We start from the raw sequence: 19,407 nt of genomic DNA, 5'->3' as shown, positions 1-19,407 counted from the left end.
AATTCATGTTTTTGTTGGTTTTGTTTGGCTCATGCATGAAATGTAATATATATATATATATATATATATATATATATATATATATATATATATATATATATATATATATATATATATTATTTATTTATTACTTTGCATGGTGACATGGTTTTAAGTTATATATATATATATATATATATATATATATATATATACATACTTTAGTACATGGACCTACGAAGGTACATAACTTATGAAAAGTGTATATGTTATACATGGTTCATGTAATTATATTTTCCAGGACTAACATATCTGTTAAGATATGCTTTGTGGAAGTTGGAGTTTTGAACTATCGTTAACTTCCATGTAACTTCTCCAACAACTATATTTGCTTCTATAAATATTTTGGAGACATCTGAGAGATACAGATAATGAACAGGCAATTGACAAGCAATCAACTTGCAGTACACCAAGATATTTCACAGTCTTACAGTTCTACAGGAAATTCTTAAACAAAGCAACTTAAGAATTTCAGTCATCTTCTTGTATCTCATAAGATTAAATCTGGAACCTTGTTGTTTTTTCTGAGGGAGATTTAAAGCTTATAGGAAAGTGATTACATGCCTGAAGATACCAGATGATCCGGTTTTGTTTCCTTGTTTTTCTGTATTTTTTGTTGTATAAATGTATTACTTATTAGCAACATTTTTTTAACCGTAGATGTGGAGTATTTTTCCAGTGTTTCATATGGGGTGGTTTCTTTAATTTCTACTCCTTTTTATTTCTACAAATTATCCTTCAATTCTAGTTTTCTTTGTTTTGGAAGGGTTCCCATATGAATAACATGAGATCGATGCCACAATCATAGAACTTCACAAGCAAGGTTGTAGTTATGTCACTATCAAGTTGGGTGACAATATTAAATCATATCAATATATCATACAGCTCCTGACAATATATTCTAAGATAAAATGGAGCAATACATATATCTTTTTAATTTGAACACGTACTGCTGCAGAACGTAACACAAACTAGAGTGGCACCATGTTAAATGGGAATAGGGATGGCCTTAAGAGGATAATCTTTAGCAATTGTATATACCAAACTTCTCCTTCATGTCCAAATTTTCGGGTGCAATGTTGCCCTCAAGCTTCCAAGAAAATTGCCATTTTGATCCAATGACTATTGTAGTAGTGTTAATTGTTATCCGCGACTTTCAAAAATGTTAATTGTGTACCTTGACTATGCATTTTTTCTCAATTTTGGTCACACCGGCCAAATTGCCGGCCAAATGTGACCGGAAAAAATTAAATCACATATTATTCTTAATTAGAAAGGGCAAAATAGTCATTGTTATGTCTGCCGACATCATCCATTTCCACCATTGTCGCCGAAGCTGCTATGTTCTTCGCTGGAAAACAGAGGAGAGGGAGAGAGAGAAGGGTTGCCGGGTCTACTAGCTCGCCGGAGAAGAGGAGCGACGCCGCTGCTTGCTATCGATCGCCGTTGGTCTGCAGTTCGAGAGGGAGAGACAGGGTCGCTGGTTGGTGCTCACCGCCGGACTGCCATGGCCGCCACTTTGCTTCATCGACGACTCCCGTACTTCTTTCCGTCACCGTTGCTAGTGAAGACCGAGAGATAGAAGTTCGCAGCTGCTGCTTCATTCTTCGTTCAACCAGCGAGAGAGAGAGACGAGAGAGACACAGGTAACTTCAAGTTGACGGCGGCGACGGTAACTTCAAGTAGAGACAGCGGCGACGGTAACTTCAAGTAGACGGCGGCGGCGGTAGCTTCAAGTAGACGGCGGCGGCGGTAGCTTCAAGTCAACGGCGGCGGTATAAATTGAATGGAGAATACGTCGGAGAAGAAATAATAAAGTAAAATGACTATAATACCCTTATTGTTTGGCCTATTAATATTTTCCGGTCACATTTGGCCGGCAATTTGGCCGGCCTGACCAAAGTTGAGAAAAAATGCATAGTCAAGGTACGCAATTAATATTTTTGAAAGTCGCGGATAGCAATTAACACTACTACAATAGTCATTGGACCAAAATGGCAATTTACTCTCAAGCTTCCATTGGAATGAGTTCAACAATGATCCCAGCATTACAAGGACTGTTTTTGTTGCCCGTGGTAGTTTGGGACAAATTCTTCTACCTCCTTTAAATGGAATGAGCTCAGAATCTTGCCCCTTAATGTCCATTTCTAAATTTTGAAACCTCTCAGGTTTGAAAACCAATGGCTTCTCCCAAATATTGGGGTCACGCCCAATTGCCACACATCAACTACAACCTATGAGTCCTTTCGAATAGTGTATCCACATACATTTGACATCGTGTTCAACTTTACTCTGAATCAACAATGACAGACGAGTAACATCAGTTTCCTGTATTGGTTTGCCTTTACCAATAACATCTGCAAGCTCCGCTTGTGTTTTTGCCATGGTCTCCGGGTTCTTAAGAAGTTGTGTCAGTGCCAACTCTAATGTGCTTGATAATTTATCAGTTCTGGCAGCAAATAAATCCTATTAACATGTATGAGTGTATGACATTGCCGGTAAGGTTCAATATTTCAAGTTATATATAGCAGATAACCTAACCAATAATGTGAATTGAAGGGGACTAATTAATACTCCGTATTAACATTAACATACCAAGAACATGTGCTGAATGTGACTATGTGAGTCATATCAATCTCCTCAGGCCTTTCTTGGCTGAACATGTGCTGATTGTGATTTTTGTAGCGTTTCATTTTCCTCTCCTCCAGCTGTTCATCAATGAAATCTTGAAAAAGGTGGATCGCCTTAGTGAAATGGCCTGCCATGCGACGCCTGATAGCCTGGGCATCAAACTTTTCAATGTGACCACTGTTGTCAGCACTTAGCTTGCATGCATTGATTGTAGTACTTGTAATGGTCAAATATAGCAGCGTGCACATCATCATTTTGCCATTTTGGGTCTTCTTATTCTGTATAAATAACGAATCCTAAAGAGCATATCGGCATTCCATTCCATTCATACAACTAAGAGAGAGAGAGAGAGAGAGAGAGAATGGATTTCCAGAGCATTGTAGTAGCTGCATTGTTGGCCTGGACTTTAGTCCAAGCCCTCTGTTCATTAGCAAAAAGTAGAAATAAGAGTGTAGGCAAAAAATTTCCACCAGGGCCAGTTCCTTTGCCGGTCATTGGAAACCTTCATTTGCTGGGAGGGAAACCGCACAAATCCCTAGCCCGGCTAGCCCAAAAATATGGTCCTGTTATGAAGCTAAAACTGGGCATGAAGAGCACAGTAGTCATTTCTTCATCCGCCATAGCCAAAGAAGCTCTGCAGAAGCAAGACTTAGCCTTCTCTACCCGCTCAATCCCTGATGCTCTGCGAGCTAACAACCATTCCCAATTCTCTGTTGTTTGGCTCCCTGTTGCCTCCAGGTGGAGAGCCCTTCGTAAGATCATGAATTCCAACATCTTTTCTGGCAACAGGCTCGAGAGCAACCAACAGCTGAGGACTAAAAAGATCGAGGAGCTTATAATCTACTGCCAAAAGAGCAGCGAGGTAGGGGAAGCGGTGGATATTGGGCGTGCAGCTTTCAGGACTACCCTCAATTTGCTGTCCAACACCATTTTCTCTAAAGATTTAACCCACCCTTATTCGGATTCTGCCAAAGAATTCAGGGACTTGGTGTGGAATATGATGCTGGAAGCTGGAAAGCCCAACCTGGTTGACTACTTTCCCTTTCTTGAAAAGTTTGATCCCCAGGGTATCCGCCGTCGCTTGACATGCCATTTCACTAAGGTGCTTGCCCTTTTTCAAGGTTTGATTGATGAACGGCTGGAAGAGAGAAAAGTGATGATGGGCAACAGAAATGTTGATGTATTAGATTCACTTCTCAACATCAGCCAAGAAACACCAGAGGAGATAGCAGATACGACTCACATTCTGCATCTGTGCTTGGTGTGTATATTAGTCTTCTTCACTTTGATTATCTTATAATTGCTTGATTTAGAATTTCCATATGTATCTTTGCTATGTTGAATCTTACAAGTATTATCATGAATGTTAACAGGATTTGTTTGCTGCCGGGACTGATACATCATCAAGCACATTAGAGTGGGCAATGGCCGAACTTCTTAGGAACCCAAAGACTATGGACAAAGTCCAAGCAGAGCTTACAGATGTTATTGGTAGAGGCAAACCAATACACGAAGCTCATGTTAGTCGTCTGCCTTATTTGCAATGCATCCTGAAAGAAACACTTAGGATGCACCCACCAATTCCGTTCTTGATACCCCGCAAAGTTGAACAAGACGTCAACTTAGGTGGGCATACTATTTCTAAAGGCTCAGAAATTCTAGTTAATGTATGGGCGATTGGGCATGACTCTAGTATTTGGGAAAATCCTTTGATTTTCAATCCGGAGAGATTTTGGAATTTAAAAATAGATGTTAGAGGGCAAGATTTTGAACACATCCCATTTGGCGCGGGTAGAAGAATTTGTCCTGGTTTGCCAATGGCAATGAGAATGGTTCCGGTAATGTTAGGATCATTACTAAACTCATTCCAATGGAAGCTTGAGTGTGACATTGCACCAAACGATTTGGACATGGAGGAAAAGTTCGGTTTAACATTGGCTAAAGTTCATCCTCTTAGGGCCATTCCTATTCCTTTTTAACATGGCCGGTGTCATTCATGTTCTGAAGCAGTACGTATTCAATAGATATGTACTATATATGTTTCTCCAAATCAATTTGAAGGTTTTTTTTTTTTTTTTAAATGGAGATATATCACATATTCACATTATTGTGTAGTGATATTCAATAAATACTTGTTATTCCAAATCAACTTACAATAAGTATACTAAGGAGTTTTGTTATGGCAGTTATTATATATTACATAAAGGTATCCAATAGATATTTGTTGCTCTAAATTATAGACAAATATCTTTTTATGGTGTAATGGTATTCATCAATAGATATTTGTTGCTATAAATTAACTTAAAATAATTATACTAAAGTTCTATGGAGATATATCACATTATCATGCATGTAACGATTTTCAATAGATATTATTTGTTGCTCCAAGTCAATTTAAATTACAATAATTAATAGTATTGATCAGGAGTTATATTATGAAGACTAATATATCATATATATTATCGTGTAGTAGTATTCAACAGATATTTCTTGCTCCATGCCAACTTACAATAATTGTACTAGAGTATCTTGAATGATTGCGAATACATGTGAATTCAAATTAAAATCTTTCGCATCAATATTCAATATCTCCATGACAATAATCTATTTGGCAGTGGGAGAGAAAGATGAGGGAATGCAAATATTGAATTTTCTCTATATCTTCATTAATTGCATTTAGAGGTCCCTAATCAGGTGAGAACAATGTTCTAGGTGAGAACATGAGGACAAATCAAAACCATTGATCTAGCAGATCTAACGGTTCAAAATAACGAAATTTTGTAATAATTATGAAAAAGACCCCGTTAATTTTAAAATTTTGTAATATTTATAAAAATGACCCCGCTTAGTTTTACTTGATTTCTCATCCATCAGATCTTGCAGATCAATGTTTGGATTTGTCCACACGTTCTCACTTGGAAGTTTGTTCTCATATGATTAGGATTGTGTGATTTTAATAAAAACTACATCATTTTACATATTTTAAGATAAAACATATTCTTCAATTTATTAAAACAAAACTAATGTAATATGTTAACAAAAAGTAAAAAAGCAAGTTGGGATTACTCAGTATGAGAACCCACAAATGAATTGCTTGTCTATAGATCATAGTCAAAGTCATTGGAATTGCCGAGCAATGGGGGCAACATTGAAAGAGTTAAGGTACATCTTTCAAAACTCATATGTACTATGTAAAAGAACTGTGGGGTCATATGTAAAAGAGCTGTGGCATCAAGCAATTATAGCATGCAGGATGTATATACTAGTATCGGCAGGTGAACTTAATTTTGTATAGTGGAATTAGCACTTATTAGTAGGTACCGGTGAAACTTGTGGACATAAATTCACGAGTCAAATATGTTGGAAAGATTTGAGTGGCTTGCAAAATTTGCCACATCCCAGCAGGCATGGTTGGCCTGTATTTTTGGCATAAAACTGTACCGAATTGGTTGTCTGCTATATCAATAGGACTTGTTTGTTGGGGGACCGTTACATCATCCAAAACAGTAGAGTAGGCAACTGACAGAACTTCTTGATAACCTGGGGGCTATGGTGAAACCTCAAGCAAAGCTTGCATATATATGTAATTGGCAAAGGCAAGCTATTAAACAAAGTTTGTGTTATTGGCCTTCCTTACTTGCAATGCACGGTGGAAAAAAGGTTCAGACTACACCCACCAACTCCGCTTTTACTTCCACGAGTTGAACAAGATGTGGTCCTACGTGGATGTACCATAGCTAAGGACTTAAAAATTCTATTCAATGTATGTTAGAGGGTGTGATTTTGGACTTATTTCATTTGGCGTTGGTTGAAGGATTTACCCGATGCTAGGGTCATTGATTTTTTTTGGTAAGTTCACGGGCCCCCATTGATTTTTTTTGGTAAGTTCACGGGGCCTTTCTCTATCCATTTAACGGTCCAGGTCCACCCACGTTCGCTCCGAGAGACACGGGAGCTGACCCAGGGGGAATCGTCACTTGTGGGAATCGAACCCAAGTTCTCCCAGAATTCTTCCCACAAAGAGAGCTCACTTGCCACTTGAGTTACCCCATTGAGTTTTTTAGAGCCATCTCTATTCCCTTGTAACATAGTATCTGTGAATAATATTAGAGTCATGTATTTAGTTTATTATGTGATGTACGTTTAATTGACTTAGCTTCCTAGTTTATAGGAGAGTTTTATGTTTCCTATTCATATAGGATTGTAACATTCAGTTGTAACTCAATGAATTCAATTTCCTGATAATCTCATCTGGTATCAGTTAGCGTTAGGCTCCCTACCTTTTCTCTATCACCGTAACAATGTCCACCAACTCATCTGAGCGTACGGTTTCCGCTGCCGGAGTTACCCCCACCACCGCAAACAATTCCCTTTTCGCAGCTCACCATTTCGTGTCAATTAAATTGAACACACGCAATTTCCTCTTCTGGCGCACGCAGCTCGTGCCTTTTCTCCGAGGCCAAGGCCTGCTCGGATTCGTGGATGGCACTAACCCGTGTCCACCGGCGACCATCCACGTCGCACTAGCTTCCGGCGAGACGCCATCGGACTCATCCCCTCCGATCGCAGAAGCCAACCCTGCCTACGGACCTTGGGTGCAGCAGGACCAATCCATCCTGTCGCTGCTCATCTCCTCTCTGACGGACGAGGTAATGTACCTCGCAGTTGGGCGTGAAACCTCCCGTGATGTCTGGCTGGCCATTACAGCTGCGCTTGGTTCATCGACGTGGGCTAGGTGCTTGAATCTCCTCGGGCAGTTTCAAAGCCTTCGCCAAGGTAACAGTACTCCGGTGGAATACCTCGGCCGCGCCCAGCTGTTGGTGGAGGATCTTGCGTTGGCCGGGCGTCCGGTTTCCCTTGAAGAACAGAACCTGTACATCTTTCACGGCTTACGACCGGAGTTTAGAGCCATGGCCGCATCCCTAACGGTTTCCGGCACACCGGTAACAATCCCGCAGCTTGCGGACTTTTTGCAGGCACAGGAGTTCATCTTCTCCGATGAACTCCCATTTGACAACGGCGCGATTCCAGGAGCAGCACCGGCCGCGCTGTATGCGGGCAGAGGGCGCCGGCAGAATGGCGATGGTGGCCGAGGCGGATAGAACGGCGGCTAGAGGGGAGGCCGCAATGGTCGCGGCAGGAACGGCGGCCGATGGCAAGGCCGCGGGAACAGTCCGCGATGCCAGATCTGCCGTTCGCATGGTCACACGGTAGTCCACTACTTCCGGAAATACGCCGCCGAACTACCAGCACAAGCCCACGTCGCCGTCGCTGGAGAAGCCGCCACCACGCCTGCTGTGGATATCTGGTATCCCGATACTGGAGCAACGGCGCACGCGACACCTGACTCGTCGATGATGGCTAGTTCGAACGAGTACAACGGCGGTGATGTTTTACGTGTTGGAGATGGAGCAGGTCTAGGTATTTCTAGTGTGGGCCATGCAACACTTCCTACTAAATCTAAATCCCTATCTTTAACAAATATCTTACATGTGGCCAAATTATCTGTTCCATTATTATCTGTACATCGTTTTACTTCTGAAAATGATATATTCTTTGAGTTTCACAAGTCTTTTTTTGTTGTCAAGGACTGCACCACCAAGGCGGTTCTTCTTAAAGGACCGACCGTTGGCGGGTTATACAGGTTATCCGTTCCCCGTCATCACTTAGCTTTCTTGAGTGCTCGAGCCTCCTCCACTGTTTGGCGCAGCCGGTTGGGTCACCCTCATACGCAAGTCCTAAATCGTGTTCTTCATAATCTCCCGGTCACAACAAATAAAGTCAGTTCGCCGCAGATATGCTCCGCCTGTCAGCTTGGGAAATCCAGTCGTTTTCCACTAGATAGGGTTGCTTATTCAAGTTTTAATGTTTTAGATCTTTTGTATGCTGACATTTGGGGCCCTGCGCCCGTTATTTCTGTTTCTGGTAGTCGCTATTTTATTCTATTCGTTGACGATTGTACTCGTTTTTGCTGGTTTTATCCCTTACGGGTAAAATCTGACATTTATAAAGTTTTTGACTCGTTTCGTGTGATGGTAGAACGCCGGTTTTCGCGTTCTATCAAATGCATACAATCGGATTTAGGGGGTGAATACCAACGGTTACATAAAACTTTTGAAAGCCTGGGGATTGTGCATAGGCAATCATGTGCCTATACACATGAACAAAATGGCCGAGTGGAACGCCGCAATCGGCATGTAGTCGAAACAGGGTTAGCCCTTCTAGCTGAAAGTTCAGTCCCGTTAAAGTATTGGGATTGGGCCTTTGAAACAGCCACTTATTTAATCAACTGTCTTCCCTCGTCTGCGTTGCAGTTTGAAAGTCCTCAGTACCGTTTATATAAAACACCACCTACATACACCTTTCTTCGAGTCTTCGGGTGCAAATGCTACCCTTACCTTCGGCCTTATAACCGGCACAAGGTAGAGTTCTGGTCGACACCATGTGTCTTCTTAGGTTACCCTCCGTCCTTTAGGGGTTACCGTTGCATGGATCCCATCACTGGGAAAATCTTTATCTGCCGACATATTCGGTTTGACGAATCAGTGTTTCCTTTTTCAGATTTGCTCAAACAGGAAAAGGTGGTATCGGTGGACTCGAGTTCACCGTGGGGGACTAGTCCTGTAGTCTGCCGCCAAGAAGTCACTGCTATACCGGCAGAATCAGATCAGCCTCTAGCCCAAGCTTCACCAATCCTAGCAATACAGGGGCCTCCTGCCACAACCACAGCTCAGGCTCGACGCACTAGGGCAACAGCTCAAGACCGTGGGCATACCATGCGGTTGCGTCACATGACTCGTGGCTCAAATGAGCAATTTTATGCTCTCACGGTATCTCCGGACCCAACTTGCTATTCCCAAGCAGTTGGACATCCACAGTGGCGTGACGCCATGGATCAGGAGTTTAATGCACTCCTGCACAACAACACGTGGCAGCTAAAACCTCTACAGCCTGACATGAACGTGATTGGCTGCAAGTGGGTCTTTCGCACAAAGCGTAAGGCCGACGGGACAATAGAGCGCTACAAAGCTCGCCTGGTCGCCAAGGGGTTCAACCAGGTCGCCGGTGAGGATTTTTTTGACACCTTCAGTCCCGTGGTTAAACCCACTACGGTTTGTCTGTTATTTTCTCTTGCAGTCTCAAATGAGTGGACGCTACGCCAGCTGGATGTTCACAACGCATTTCTCAACGGACACTTATCTGAAACAGTGTTTATGAAACAGCCTCCCGGTTATGAGGACCCCGTTCACCCTGACTATGTGTGTCACCTGCAACGGTCTCTGTATAGACTCAAGCAAGCTCCGCGAGCATGGTTCAAACGGCTGCACGACTTCTTACTATCTTCAGGATTCTGTGCGTCAAAAACAGATGTATCTCTATTCCACTTCACTCTTGGTACCTCTAGAGTCTTCCTGCTGGTTTACGTGGATGACATAATCATGATGGGTAACGACACGACTCTAGTCGATAGCCTGCTTCTACGCCTATCTACTGCCTTCAAAATTCGAGACTTGGGCTCGCCAGCGTTCTTTCTCGGTATTGAAACTATCCGAGTGGACACAGGGTTTGTTCTGTCACAACGGCGCTATATGGTTGACATTTTGACTCGCGCAGGGATGTCTGATTGTAAGCCCTTATCTACCCCAGCTGCGGTCACACAGGCTGTATCTCCATCCGATAATTCTTTTGACAATCCAACACAGTATCGTCGCCTGGTCGGCGCTCTTCAGTACCTCACGATCACGCGCCCAGATTTGTCCTTTGCGGTCAATCGCCTATGCCAGTTCATGCACTCCCCACCGACGATCACTGGGCTCTGCTTAAACGAGTGCTGGCTCAATACCGATGAAAGAGGGATCTTTAGGAACAAAGCGTGCCGAAGCAAGAGGAATGAGCTACCTTTTGACCCGATTTGTCGACTTCATCTGCCCTGCTCTTAGCTTGGGTTCTTGCTTAATGGAATGAGGCGTCCCTTGTTCCTGCGATATGTCAAGGGTACAGTTGACTATGGGTTGCTCCTCTCCAAATCAGATTCAGCAGACATCCACGCTTTCTCGGACTCTGACTGGGCTGGGTGTCCGATAGACAGAAAGTCGACGAGTGGGTATGCCGTTTATCTTGGGAAGAATCTGATCTCCTGGCTCTCACGGAAGCAACGCACTGTCGCACGGTCATCGACAGAGGCAGAGTACAAAGGTCTTGCTGATGTAGCGGCTGAGGTTACCTGGGTTATCTCATTGCTGAAGGAACTAGGTCTACATTCCGGGACACCTGCGACGCTGTGGTGCGACAATCTGGGGGCTATGTATATGGCTGCCAATCCAGTATTTCATGCTCGGACGAAGCATGTTGAGATTGACTATCATATCGTCCGCGACAAGGTAGCCTCCGGGGAATTCAAAGTTAGTTTTGTGTCTACGAAGGAACAACTTGCAGATATATTCACTAAGCCGCTACCAGCTCCGAGGTTTAACACGCTACGGGACAAGCTCAATGTCGTTAGCAGCCAACCTTGTGCTTGAGGGGGTGTGTGAATAATATTAGAGTCATGTATTTAGTTTATTATGTGATGTACGTTTAATTGACTTAGCTTCCTAGTTTATAGGAGAGTTTTATGTTTCCTATTCATATAGGATTGTAACATTCAGTTGTAACTCAATGAATTCAATTTCCTGATAATCTCATCGTATCACTCCAGTTTTATTCTTAATCCATATATAGCAGTTTAAAATAAATTAAATATGTTGTGTTCAATATGATTGGAGAATCTCATGCACATTATTACTCAATTTATTACTAAAATAAGTATAAATTTTTAACACATGTTTTCTAATAAATGTAATAGTATAGTGCATGTTTATAATCTGGGACGAGAATTTTCAATATGTGGAATTGTGCATTTTAACACACGTGGTGGTGCATTTTAATACGTAGAATTATGCATATTTTAGCACATGTTTTCTAATGTGTAAATAGTGTATGTGTAATTATAATCTGACATGACGCACGTTGCTGTGCATTTTAATACGTAGAATGATGCGTTTTATTAGAATGATGCATTTTATTACGTATATTGATGAATTTTAAGTGAATAAGTGCATTTGGTTATAGTGTAGAATGGTGTGTTTTATGTGTCCTCTAGTGTATTTTAGTACGTAGAATATAATGGTGTATATTTTTTGCACATATGTATTGCGCGTTATTTGATGACTTGCTGTAATCTAATGGCGAAAAAGATGACTTGCTGTAATCTAATGTGTAATCTAATGGCGAAAAAGATGACTTGCTGTAATCTAATGGTGAAAAAGATGGCGAAAAAGATGACTTGCTGTAATCTAATGGTGAAAAAGGCCGCACGACCCCACCTAATAAGCATGCCACACTTGAACTCAACTATATATATATGTTTTATGTGTCCTCTGGTGTATTTTAGTACGTAAAATATAATAGTGTATATTTTTTGCACATATGTATTGTGCGTTATTTGATGACTTGTTGTAATCTAATGGCGAAAAAGATGACTTGCTGTAATCTAATGGTGAAAAAGGCCGCACGACCCCACCTAATAAGCATGCCACACTTGAACTCAACTATATATATATATATATATATATATATATATATATATATGTATGTATGTATGTATGTATGTATGTATGTATATTCTAAGCTAAAATAGAGCAATACATATACTACCTCCGTCCCAAAATGGTTGTCTGGTTCGTTTAACGAGGCTTGACTGAAGTAATTTTTAATCCAATTTTTCATATTATTAAGTTTAGCATTAATATATAAAATTTATATATTTAGAAACTACACTAAAAGTACTATTAAACACAAAAAATTAAATTTAAAAATAATAAAAAATTACTAAAGAAAATAAGCAAAGAATGAAGAGTTGGTTTGACCAATGAATAGTAAATAGGACAGGCAAAATGACACAAAAAATTAAATAAAATAAGCAAAGAATGAAGAGTTGGTTTGACCAATGAATAGTAAATAGGACAAGTAAAATGGGACAGAGGGAGTATATTTTATTGAACACTGCTGCAGAAAGTAACACAAATTAGACTAGAGTTGCACTATGTTAAATGGTAATAGAGATAGCCTTAAGAGGACAATCTTTAGCAATTGAAAAGCCAAATTTCTCCTTCATGTCCAAATCTTTGGGTGCAATGTTGCCCTCAAGCTTCCATTGGAATGAGTTCAACAACGACCCCAACATTACAGGGATGGTTTTTGTTGCCAGTGGCAATCCGGGACAAATTCTTCTGCCTTCGCCAAATGGAATGAGTTTAAAATCTTGTCCTCTAATGTTCATTTCTAAATTTTGAAACCTCTCAAGTTTGAAAACTAATGGTTTCTCCCAAATTTTGGGGTCACGTCCAATTGCCCACACATTAACTAGAACTTGCGAGCCCTTTGAAATAGTATATCCACATAGGTTGACTTCGTGTTCAACTTTACGCGGAATCAAAAATGGAACAGGTGGGTGCATTCTAAAGGTTTCTTTCAAGATGCATTGCAAGTAAGGCAGACGAGTAACATCAGCTTCTTGTATTGCTTGCCTTTACCAATAACATCTGCAAGCTCCGCTTGTGCTTTTGACATGATCTCGGGGTTCTTAAGAAGTTCCGCCATTGCCCACTCTAATGTGCTTGATGATGAATCAGTCCCCGCAACAAATAAATTCTATTAACATGTATGATGACAACGCCGGTAAGTTTCAAAAAAGCAAGTTATAGATACCCGAACCAATAATGTGAATTGAAGGGGACTAACATTAACTAACATACCAAGAACATGTGCTGAATGTGAGTCGTATCAATCTCCTCAGGCCTTTCTTGGCTGACATTTAGAAGTGAATCTAATGCATCATCATTTTTGTTGCCTTTCATTTTCCTCTCCTCCAACCGTTCATCAATCAAATCTTGAAAAAGGTCTAGTGCTTTATTGAAATGACATGTCATGCGACGCCGGATACCATGGGGATCAAAATTTTCAAGAAAGGGAAAGTAATCAGCCAGGTTGGGCTTTCCAACTTCCACCATCATATTCCACACCAAATCCTTGAAGTCTTTACCGGAATCCAAATAAGGGTCGGTTAAATCTTTAGAGAGAATGGTGTTTGACAGCAAATTGAGGGTAGTCCTGAAAGCTGCACGCCCAATATCTACCGCTTCCCCTACCTCGCTCCTCTTTCGGCAGTAGATTATAAGCTCCTGGATCTTTTTAGCCCTTAGTTGTTGGTTGTTCTCGAGCCTGCTGCCTGAAAAGATGTTGGAATTTATGATCTTACGAAGGGCTCTCCACCTAGAGGCTGTTACGGAGCAGTAAAAGAAGCAGAGGAATTAGAGTACATTGGAGAAGAAGGGAGTAAGAGAACTGGTGTTTTTCATTACTGATCACAACTGAAAGTGAAGGTTTATATACAGTACAAAGAAGAGGGAAAAAAGGGCTTAACAGCAGCCTAACTGAAAATAACATATCAAGAATTTGTTATGGTGCCAAGTGGCAGCTATTACACTCCTGAAAGCCCCCCTCAAGCTGGATTGTACAAGTCTAACAATCCAAGCTTGGAATTGTATTTATGGAAGGAGCTAGGACAATGTACTTTAGTGAAGGTGTCTGCTAACTGGTTTTCAGAGGAAATGTGAAACAACTTGATGATGCCCTTGCTCAACTTCTCCCTGACTAAATGGCAATCAAGCTCTATATGCTTTGTGCATTCATGGAATACTGGGTTCTCTGCAATTGCAATTGCAGATTTGCTATCACAATAGACAGCCACTGCCCCTCCTTGATGCACTCCAAACTCAGCCAGCAAAAAAGATAGCCACTATATTTCACAAGTTGTAGTTGCTAGGGCTCTATATTCTGCTTCTGAGGAGGACTTAGAAACTGTGGCTTGCTTTTTGGATTTCCATGAAACTAAGGCACTTCCCAGAAAAATGCAGAATCCAGTAACAGATCTCCTTGTATCAACACAAGCTCCCCAATCTGAATCAGAGAAGGCCTTCAACTGCAAATCAGAATCTGCTGGAAAGAATAACCCTTGGCCAGGGGCAGCCTTTATGTACCTCAACACTCTGTGGGCAGCTTGTAGATGTAAATGAGTAGGTTTGTCAAGGAACTGAGACAGCTGCTGAGTGGCAAAACTGATGTCAGGCCTAGTAATAGTTAGGTATAGGAGTTTTCCTATTATTTTTCTGTACTGAGTGTTGTCCTCAAGTGGATCACCCTCATTTTTGCTAAGTTTATGTGAGGGAACTATGGGACTGTAAACTGGTTTTGAGTTTGTGAACCCTGTATCATCAAGTAATTCAAGAGCATACTTCCTTTGGCAAACTGCAATGCCCTTTCTTTGCCTAGCAACTTCTAGACCAAGAAAATACTTCATAGTCCCTAAATCTTTTATTTGGAACTTAGCATTTAGCTGCCTCTTTACTTCTTGTATGATTTCCAAATCAGCACTTGCTACAACTATATCATCAACATATACTAACAATGCCACAAATGTCTTACCTTCACCTTTAGTGAATAAGGAGTTATCAGGCATGGACTGCTTGAACCCCATGCTTTGCAGGGCAATACTCAACTTGGTATTACATTGCCTGCTGGCTTGTTTCAGGCCATATAAAGACTTGTTCAGCTTGCAAACTTGTCCATTTTTCTCTCCTGGAAAGCCAAGTGGCAGCTGCATATAAACTTCCTCTTCCAAATCTCTATGGAGGAAGGCATTATTGACATCCATTTGGTGAAGATGCCAATCTTTAGCTGCTGCTACTGCTAAGAGTGTTCTAATGGTAGTCATTTTTGCTACTGGGCTGAATGTATCTAGGTAATCAATGCCAAGTGTCTGATTATACCCCTTTGCCACAAGTCTTGCCTTATACCTTTCTATATTACCATCAGCCTTATACTTGACCTTATACACCCACTTGCAACCAATTGGCTTCTTGGAAGGGGGTAGGTCCATCAGTTTCCATGTGTCATTTTTCTCCAAGGTAGTGATTTCTTCTTGCATGGCCTTCCTCCAACATTCATGTTGGACTGCTTCTTGGAAGTTTCTTGGCTCAGATTGGCAGGAAATGTTCATGACAAATGACTGGAAAGCTGGTTCAAGCCTGCTATAGTTAATGACTTTGCTGATTGGATGAGGAAAGGTTTTGACTGCTACACTTTGACAAACATAGTCCTGTAGATAGTTAGGAGTATGTTTTTGCCTTGTAGACCTTCTAGTAGCCTGATGATTAGGGTTCTCTGAGTGGTGAGGGTTGTGTGCTATCTCAGTTGGTTGTTCATACACTAAAGGAGACCAAGTTTGTTCACTGCTAACTTGGTTTTGGTTATGTGTTTCATCTAGTGGCTGGCTAGAGGTACCATCCAGGTGAGACCCACAGGCTTGGTTCTGAGTCTGGAATATTTTTGAATTCTCAATGGAGTCAGTGCTTTTTGTAGGAAGTATGACCTGAGAATGTTCCTTTGTTGGGCTGCTGATCTGTTGAAAAGGAAAGATGTGCTCATAAGAAACCACATCTCTGGAGATGAACAACTCTTTAGATATAAGATCATACATCTTGTAGCCTTTTGTTCCATTTGTGTAGCCAAGAAAGATGCATTTTCTGGCTCTAGCATCTAACTTGGATCTAGGCCCCACTGTTGTTGCATAGGCTAAGCAACCAAATACCTTTAGGTGTTGATATTGTGGAACTTTCTTCATTAACACTTGGTAGGGGACTTGATTGTTAATGGCAGTGGATGGTAGCCTATTGATTATATATGCTGCATGCAACACACATTCTCCCTAGAAGCATTTTGGTAACCTTGCTTGGAATCTAAGAGCTCTAGCAGTAGATAGTAAGTGGCCATGCTTCCTCTCCACCCTACTATTCTGTTGAGGTGTATAGAAGCATGATGTTTGATGCACAATCCCCTTTAGTCTGAAGAATTCAACCATATTAAATTCTAGGCCATTATCAGACCTTATGCACTTGACTTTAGCTCCAAACTGGTTCTCAACTAAGTTGCAAAACCCTGTGATCAAATCTCTGACTTCTGATTTCATTTTCATCAAATAGACCCAAACAGCCCTGCTGTGATCATCCAATATAGTAAGGAAATAGTGATGACTGTGTATGGTGGTTACTTTGTAGGGTCCCCATATATCAACATGCAACAAATCAAAGTAGTTAGCTGACATAGAATCACTAGATTGAAATGGAAACCTCTTTTGTTTGGCAAAATGGCAGTTATCACAAACCAAATCTTTATTAACATGAATCATTGGTTCTATCCCTTTCAACAATTGTAACTTGGGATAAGAGGCATGCCCTAATCTGGCATGCCACAAGGTACATTTACTTGTACTTGAAACTGAACTACATACAAGGAATGAAACAATAGGAAACACTAGGTAGTCCAGCCCATTTTGCAGCTTAGCCCTTCTAATCACTCTACCATGGATAGCATCCTGTATAATGCACTGGTCAGAATACATCTCCATGCTGTATTTGGAGTTCTTAGTGAAAGATCCTACTAAAATCAAATTGTAATGGAAGCTAGGAACATAAAGTACATTGTGCAGGATAAACTCATTAGATAGCAGAACTGAACCAGTAAAAGTAATGGCAGCTTGCTGACCATTTGGCAGGCTGACATGCATATTTTGGACTCTTTTTTTATTGCTTAATAATCCCAAATCACAAACAATATGATGTGTGGCACCACTGTCCACAATCCAGTCAAATTTACCATGCTTAGCAGAGTTAAATGAAGGGATCATACCTTCATTCTGAAAATCAGAAGATATGGTGTTGACAAGGGCTTGTGAGGAGTGATCAAGGGGTGTATCAATATTTTCAGCAACTGGTCTTCATGCCTGCATAAATTCCATGAATCTCTTGAAGTTATCCTGTGTGAATTGCATACCCCCATCATGATTAGGCTGATTTACTGATGGCCCTTGGATCTGATTTACTGAGCCCTGGTTTCTTTGCCTTGGTTTCCAACCAGGTGGATAACCGTGCTTTTTATAGCACTTGTCTTGAGTGTGACCTGTGTATCCACAGTGGCTACACACAGGTTTCTTGTTGCCTGCTATGAATTTCTTGAAACCAGACTGAAAATTCCCATCTGCCTTGGCCACACACACACTTCCTGTTGTGTTATTCTCTCTTGTTTGATACAACTGACTCTCAAAACCTGTATCATTCATTTGGAATTGTCTTTCTTGCTGTGCAATCATGGAATAGGCTTCATTAACATCTGGAAGTGGCCTCATGAGCATTTTCTGATTTCTAGCTCCGGTGTATCTTTCATGCAGACCAATTAGAAAGATGGACAACTTATCCATCTCAGATTGCTCATTCAAGTCATCAATCTTCTTCCCACACTCACATTTAGTAGGACAAGCACAACATACCAAGGGTCTTAGGATAGTCAGTTCATCCCATAACAGTTTCTGTCTAGTGAAATATTCATTCAGTGAGTTATCTTTTTGCTTAGTTTGATAAATCTCACATTTAATCTCTGCAATTCGAAACAGATCTTGCTTGCTAAACCTCCTCTTTAGGTCATCCCAAACTCCATAGGCTGTGTCAATCCACAACACACTTCGCCCAATTGTTGGAGACAGGGTACAAACAATCCAAGAAACAACCATATTGTTGCATCTCGCCCAGGCAAGGTACCTCTCCAGATTATCTGTGGAGGGTTTCTTGATGGTCCCATTGATGAATGGGATCTTATTCTTGCATGACAAAGACATGGTCATTGCCCTAGCCCACGGGTGGTAATTTGAACCATCTAATGGGAAGGAAACCAGCTCTAGGGCTGGATTTTCATTGATGTGCAGAAAGTAGGGATTCGTTTGTGCCTCAGGATTGAAGGTTACCTCAGAAGCATTAGATCCAGTTGCATCTGTGGAAGATGACGGCGCCGTGTTCCCGATCGTCGCATTTCCTGCCGGGATTCCTGCCGAGTTGTCAACTGGTATTGATCGAATGTTGATTGGGGGCCACGCAGCCATGAGAGATTAATTGAAGGTGCTCCTTACTCTGTGTGCTCTGATACCATGTTACGGAGCAATAAAAGAAGTAGAGGAATGAGAGTAAAGTGGAGAAGAAGGGAGTAAGAGAACTGGACTTTTTCATTACTGATCACAACTGAAAGTGAAGGTTTATATACAGTACAAAGAAGAGGGAAAAAAGGGCTTAACAGCAGCCTAACTGAAAACAACAGATCAAGAATTTGTTATGGTGCCAAGTGGCAACTATTACACTCCTGAAAGAGGCAACAGGGAGAAAAACAACAGAGAATTGGGAATGGTTGTTGGCTCGCAGAGCATCAGGGATTGCCCGGTGGGTAGAAAAGGCTAAGTCTTGCTTCTGTAGAGCTTGTTTGGCCATGGCGGATGAGGAAATGACCACAGTGTTTATCATGCCCAGTTTTAGATTCATAACAGGACCATATTTTTGGGCTAGGCGGGCTAGGGATTGATGGGGTTGCTCTCCGAGCAAGTGAAGGTTTCCGATGATAGGCAAGGGAACTGGCCCCGGTGGAAGCCTTTTGCCTACACTCTTACTTCTTTTTGCTAGTAAACAGAGGCCTTGGACCAAAGTCCAGGCCAACAATACAGCTACTGCAATGCTCTGGAAATCCATTCTCTATCTCTCTCTAAGTTGTAGGCCGGAATTGAATCCCAATCTGGTCTTTATGTTTAGATATATATATGTA

At 41.4% G+C, this 19,407-nt stretch overlaps 1 protein-coding gene and 1 pseudogene across 1 annotated transcript; one reads left to right on the top strand and one right to left on the bottom strand.

The window, feature by feature from the left end:
* The first annotated feature begins 2,700 nt into the window (after positions 1–2,700).
* LOC116020949 (geraniol 8-hydroxylase-like) lies at positions 2,701–4,751 on the top strand. The gene is made up of 2 exons (XM_031261521.1): positions 2,701–3,931; positions 4,044–4,751. Exons 1-2 carry the CDS (start codon positions 3,032–3,034, stop codon positions 4,647–4,649), a joined length of 1,506 nt encoding a protein of 501 aa, XP_031117381.1. The 5' UTR covers positions 2,701–3,031; the 3' UTR covers positions 4,650–4,751.
* An 8,006-nt stretch (positions 4,752–12,757) lies between these two features.
* On the bottom strand, positions 12,758–19,350 carry LOC116021081 (annotated as a pseudogene).
* Between the last annotated feature and the right edge of the window lie 57 nt (positions 19,351–19,407).

The sequence above is a fragment of the Ipomoea triloba genome, chromosome 5 (assembly GCF_003576645.1).
Source record: "Ipomoea triloba cultivar NCNSP0323 chromosome 5, ASM357664v1".
NCBI classification, from domain to species: Eukaryota; Viridiplantae; Streptophyta; class Magnoliopsida; order Solanales; family Convolvulaceae; genus Ipomoea; species Ipomoea triloba.
Note: the sequence above shows the minus strand (reverse complement) of the source record. Positions and strands in the feature narration are given on the sequence as shown.

Excerpts from the sequence above, each read along its gene's own strand:
- LOC116020949 (XM_031261521.1), top strand. The coding sequence starts at position 3,032 with ATGGATTTCCAGAGCATTGTAGTAGCTGCATTGTTGGCCTGGACTTTA. Across the intron at positions 3,932-4,043 it reads ACATTCTGCATCTGTGCTTG|GATTTGTTTGCTGCCGGGAC; the intron begins GTGTGTATATTA and ends GAATGTTAACAG.